Source organism: Delphinus delphis, chromosome 10 (genome assembly GCF_949987515.2).
Source record: "Delphinus delphis chromosome 10, mDelDel1.2, whole genome shotgun sequence".
NCBI lineage: Eukaryota > Metazoa > Chordata > Mammalia > Artiodactyla > Delphinidae > Delphinus > Delphinus delphis.
Genome location: NC_082692.2, coordinates 2,178,059 through 2,182,853, shown reverse-complemented (window position 1 = coordinate 2,182,853; position 4,795 = coordinate 2,178,059). Strand labels below are relative to the sequence as shown.

The 4,795-nt window shown below is 58.6% G+C and overlaps 1 protein-coding gene across 1 annotated transcript; it reads left to right on the top strand.

Moving 5' to 3' along the window:
• Positions 1 to 752: 752 nt before the first annotated feature.
• On the top strand, positions 753 to 3,801 carry LOC132432868 (tubulin beta-2B chain). Its single transcript, XM_060023719.2, has 4 exons — positions 753 to 919; positions 1,663 to 1,771; positions 2,026 to 2,136; positions 2,483 to 3,801. Exons 1-4 carry the CDS (start codon positions 863 to 865, stop codon positions 3,541 to 3,543), a joined length of 1,338 nt encoding a protein of 445 aa, XP_059879702.1. The 5' UTR covers positions 753 to 862; the 3' UTR covers positions 3,544 to 3,801.
• Positions 3,802 to 4,795: the final 994 nt, after the last annotated feature.

Sequence of the window (4,795 nt, the reverse complement as noted above, 5' to 3'; positions counted from 1 at the left end):
GGCGGGGCGGAGGGCACCCTGGGGCTCTTGGGCCTTAGGTGTCCAAGGTCACCGCCTTCAGACCCCAACAAACTGATCACACAAGACTTTCTCCTGGGGCAGCCTGTCCTCTCCCAAGACTCTGTGCGACCGAGGTTCGGCCGCAGGACAGCCGTTGGCCTCTAAGGGCTGGGGAAAGGGGCGGTGGTCTCACCAGGGAGGGTGGCTTAGGGGTCTCCGGCCCTGGGCGGAGGAGGGCCGCAATCCTCGCTGGTAGCGAAACCTGCGCCACCCCGCCACCCCTGACACCTGCCAGCACCCGGAGCACAGCGCTCTCCTTTCCGGCGCACCTGACACCCTCTCCACGGGCTCCAGTCCCCTGGCTCCCACCCGTTCAGTGCCAGCTCTCCCCCCAGACACCCGGCCTGCCACCCTGGTCACCCTCGCGTCGCCGCCCTCCGCCCTCGGTTCCGCCACCCACCCCGCAGTCGCAGGGCCCAGCTTTTCCACATCCTCCCCCCATCCTAGACAATGCGCACGCCCCCATCCTACCCCCGCAGCCCCCATGCCTCGCCCGTTCCGCAAGCCTGTGCTGATTGGCCGCGGGCCCGTGGTCCAGCCCCTTGGACGGTTCCTGGGGCCCGGAGCATTACGTCAGCGGGGCCTGGAGAGCGCTAGCCCGAAGGGGACTGGGGAGCTCGGGCTGGGGGCGCGGCCTGCGCGGGCGGCCCCACCCTCCTCGCATAAAAGGCCGAGCCCGCTGGGCGGACGCTCTCAGCCGGCTGGTTCCCGAGCGCGTTCCCGGTGACCCCGCAGTGGGTGTGTAGGCGGACGGACAGACTGACCAGACGCCGACCGGGGCCAGAAGCAGCGAGCCGGCACCATGCGTGAGATTGTGCACATCCAGGCGGGCCAGTGCGGCAACCAGATCGGCGCCAAGGTGGGCGCGGCGCCCGGGAGGGGCCGGGGTGGGGCCGGGGACGCCGGCCTAGCGCCCTTCGGGGTTGCGGGCGCTAGCGTGGTCCTGAGCAGGCCCGCGGCTCGCCAAGCGCAGACCTTCCCGGCTGCTTTGGGCCGCAGAGCGGGACGTGGGCCCGAGGCGACTTTCGGGGGGCATGGGGAGGAACCTCTCAACTTTCTGCTGTAACTCGTTTGGAATCCCGGTCCCACGGCCTCCCTTTCCTCCCGGCTCTTCTCCTAGCCCGGCACGCGGGCCTGGAGAGCGCGGGGGTGTGTCCGCCGGGCTGTGTGCGCGGCTTTGCGGGCGGCGCCCCGACGCCAGGAGAATCGATTTGACGCGCTCGAACCCGAGTCGAGCTGCGGGGGGAGGGGCGGAGAGCGATCTTCCTGAGGTCTCTGGATGTGCTTTGAACCTAAAACCCCCCTCCTTCAGCCCCCTCCGGTCCCTGTTCCCCTGCCCGCCCCCTAGGCGCCGCTGGGGTCCCTGCGCGTCCGCCCCTCCCCGCCAGACCCCCGCCTCCTGCCGCGAGCAGCTGTTCGCCCGGGAAACGCCCAGTTTCAGTTCCGTGGCCTTGCAAAATGCAAGCCCTGCGCCTGTGCAGGTCCCGCTGCCTTAAAGCTCCTAGAGGTTGGGTTATCGGAACTGAGATGGGGATTTTCACTGTGAGTCGCGGCCTCTCTGAAGGGTGGGGCGTGGCTAAATGCAAGCTTTTTGTGTCTCAGTTTTGGGAGGTCATCAGCGATGAGCATGGGATCGACCCCACCGGCAGTTACCATGGAGACAGTGACCTGCAGCTGGAGAGAATCAACGTGTACTACAATGAAGCCACTGGTGATGGCCTTTACCCCTTCCCCTCTCCCCCGGGGACTGACCCCAGGGGTGTGGCCCCAGGGGAGGGTGGACTGGCGGATTTAGGATTCCCATCTTTCCCTGAGGTTTTCCAGCGGGCGCCCCTTTGAGAATCCTGTCGTCCTATGTCCTTTGTTTGGGGGAGACAATCAGCGCCTGCAAAAAGGAAGCTGGTTCCAGGCACTCCTCTCCCGAGCTCTCTGCCTGCAGGTCTGAGTCCTGCTCTGTCCCCGCAGGTAACAAATACGTGCCTCGGGCCATCCTGGTGGATCTGGAGCCGGGCACCATGGACTCGGTCAGGTCTGGACCCTTCGGCCAGATCTTCAGGCCCGACAACTTCGTGTTTGGTGAGTGACTGCCATGGCTGGCGGCCTGGGAGGCACATTTTACGCTGGACAGCTCAGGGTGGGGCGGCGTGACCGCCTTAGAGTCGTATGCAGGATAGAGTTGTGTGTTGATTTTGTCTCAGTACACCCTAAAACAAAATGCCGTTCAACCTCTAATAGCCAGGTCCCTAACCCTCCTTATTTATAATCATGTCCACGACCAAATATTTTAATGTCTGGCCATTTTAACGACAACCTGAAATAATCCGCTCGGAGCACTGACTCCCTGAGCTCTATTAAAGGGTTTAGGGAGAAAGGAATCGAAAGCAGTCATCAGGGACTTACGAAGACTCTTTCCCTCCGGCAGGCCAGAGCGGTGCCGGCAACAACTGGGCCAAGGGCCACTACACGGAGGGCGCGGAGCTGGTGGACTCGGTCCTGGACGTGGTCCGGAAGGAGTCAGAAAGCTGTGACTGTCTGCAGGGCTTCCAGCTGACCCACTCGCTGGGGGGCGGCACCGGGTCCGGGATGGGCACCCTCCTCATCAGCAAGATCCGCGAGGAGTACCCCGACCGCATCATGAACACCTTCAGCGTGATGCCCTCGCCCAAGGTGTCGGACACGGTGGTGGAGCCCTACAACGCCACGCTGTCCGTGCACCAGCTGGTGGAGAACACGGACGAGACCTACTGCATCGACAACGAGGCGCTGTACGACATCTGCTTCCGCACCCTGAAGCTGACCACGCCCACCTACGGGGACCTCAACCACCTGGTGTCGGCCACCATGAGCGGGGTCACCACGTGCCTGCGCTTCCCGGGCCAGCTCAACGCCGACCTGCGCAAGCTGGCCGTGAACATGGTGCCCTTCCCGCGCCTGCACTTCTTCATGCCCGGCTTCGCGCCGCTGACCAGCCGGGGCAGCCAGCAGTACCGCGCGCTGACGGTGCCCGAGCTCACGCAGCAGATGTTCGACTCCAAGAACATGATGGCCGCCTGCGACCCGCGCCACGGCCGCTACCTGACCGTGGCCGCCATCTTCCGGGGCCGCATGTCCATGAAGGAGGTGGACGAGCAGATGCTCAACGTGCAGAACAAGAACAGCAGCTACTTCGTCGAGTGGATCCCCAACAACGTGAAGACGGCCGTGTGCGACATCCCGCCCCGCGGGCTCAAGATGTCGGCCACCTTCATCGGCAACAGCACGGCCATCCAGGAGCTGTTCAAGCGCATCTCGGAGCAGTTCACGGCCATGTTCCGCCGCAAGGCCTTCCTGCACTGGTACACGGGCGAGGGCATGGACGAGATGGAGTTCACCGAGGCCGAGAGCAACATGAATGACCTGGTGTCCGAGTACCAGCAGTACCAGGACGCCACGGCCGACGAGCAGGGGGAGTTTGAGGAGGAGGAGGGCGAGGACGAGGCCTGAGCCCCGCGTGCGGCTGGACGTGGCCGGAGGCCCCGTGGCTGGAGGCCGGGAGGAGAGCGAGGGGGAGGGGGGCCTGCGGAAGGAGAGAAGCATGGGCTGGGGTCACCGCGGCCGGGCGCTGGTTCACAGGTGCTCTTCACTGTTGCCCGTCCCTTTTTTTTTTTCCTCTTTGTAATATTGATGACACCCATGTAACATCTGAGATCTTTCTGAACTACTGTTGTAATGGCTAAAATCACATAAACGTTTGTGTCCTAATGGTGTCCTCTTTTCTGTCTCTTTATTATCAATTTAAGTGTCACTTTCAGAACACATTATATTGAATCGTTCTTTCAGAAAAGCGAAGGGATGGGGAAAATCTCACATGAATTTACTGTTCAATGTGGTAAAACTGAACCAACCACAGTCACAGCCAATTTAAGACGGGAGAGCAATCCGAATTTTAAGATGCCTTCAAGTAAATATGTTAGAGTTGAGAGATGCCTGCTTGAGAGCACACTGACTATTCTCATGGAGAAACCCTACTATACCTTTATTTCCTCTACAAATGGTTACTACATGCGCACAGCACAGAGAGTGGAAAGAAAGCCGCTCTTCCTCCTGTGTCTCGACGCATTTTCTTTCCCGGAGGGCAGGCATTCTTATATTGTTATCTTTCTTGCGTCCTTGCAGAAATTTTCCATGAGTCTTGAAACCTACTGAGATTATTCCCTTTTTCTTTCTTCACAGGTTATGATACCAATACTGTTCTGCTGCCTTTTTTCACTAAACAGTGTATCTTTAAAATACAGAGCGGCCGCCTCCTTTCAATGGATAAATAGTTCCCATTATGTCGCTGCGCCATGTTTTTTTTAACCCGTTCCCGACCAATGGACATGTAGGTTGCTTACGCTTTTATCTTATAGCGCCACAGTGGATAAGTCTGTGCATATATCATTGTGTGAAGTTCTCTAAGTGGAATATTCTGTCAAAGGGTATATGTACTGTGACATTTTAAGTTAATGAAATCCCCTGTACTTAGAAATCCCAACAGATTTATAAATTGCTAATAGACTAAAATTCTCAAGCAAGCTTTCTCCCAGCAATTATGTTTATACTACATTACAAACTATTTGCACATTAACTACCTTTGGATTCATATGAAATTATAAATTCTGGATTACTGGAGAGTTTTACTTTTAATAGGTAAGCCACTGTAATTTTCAGTTTATTGTGTTCCTACCATGCAGCTTTGAAATTTGGGATTTGACCC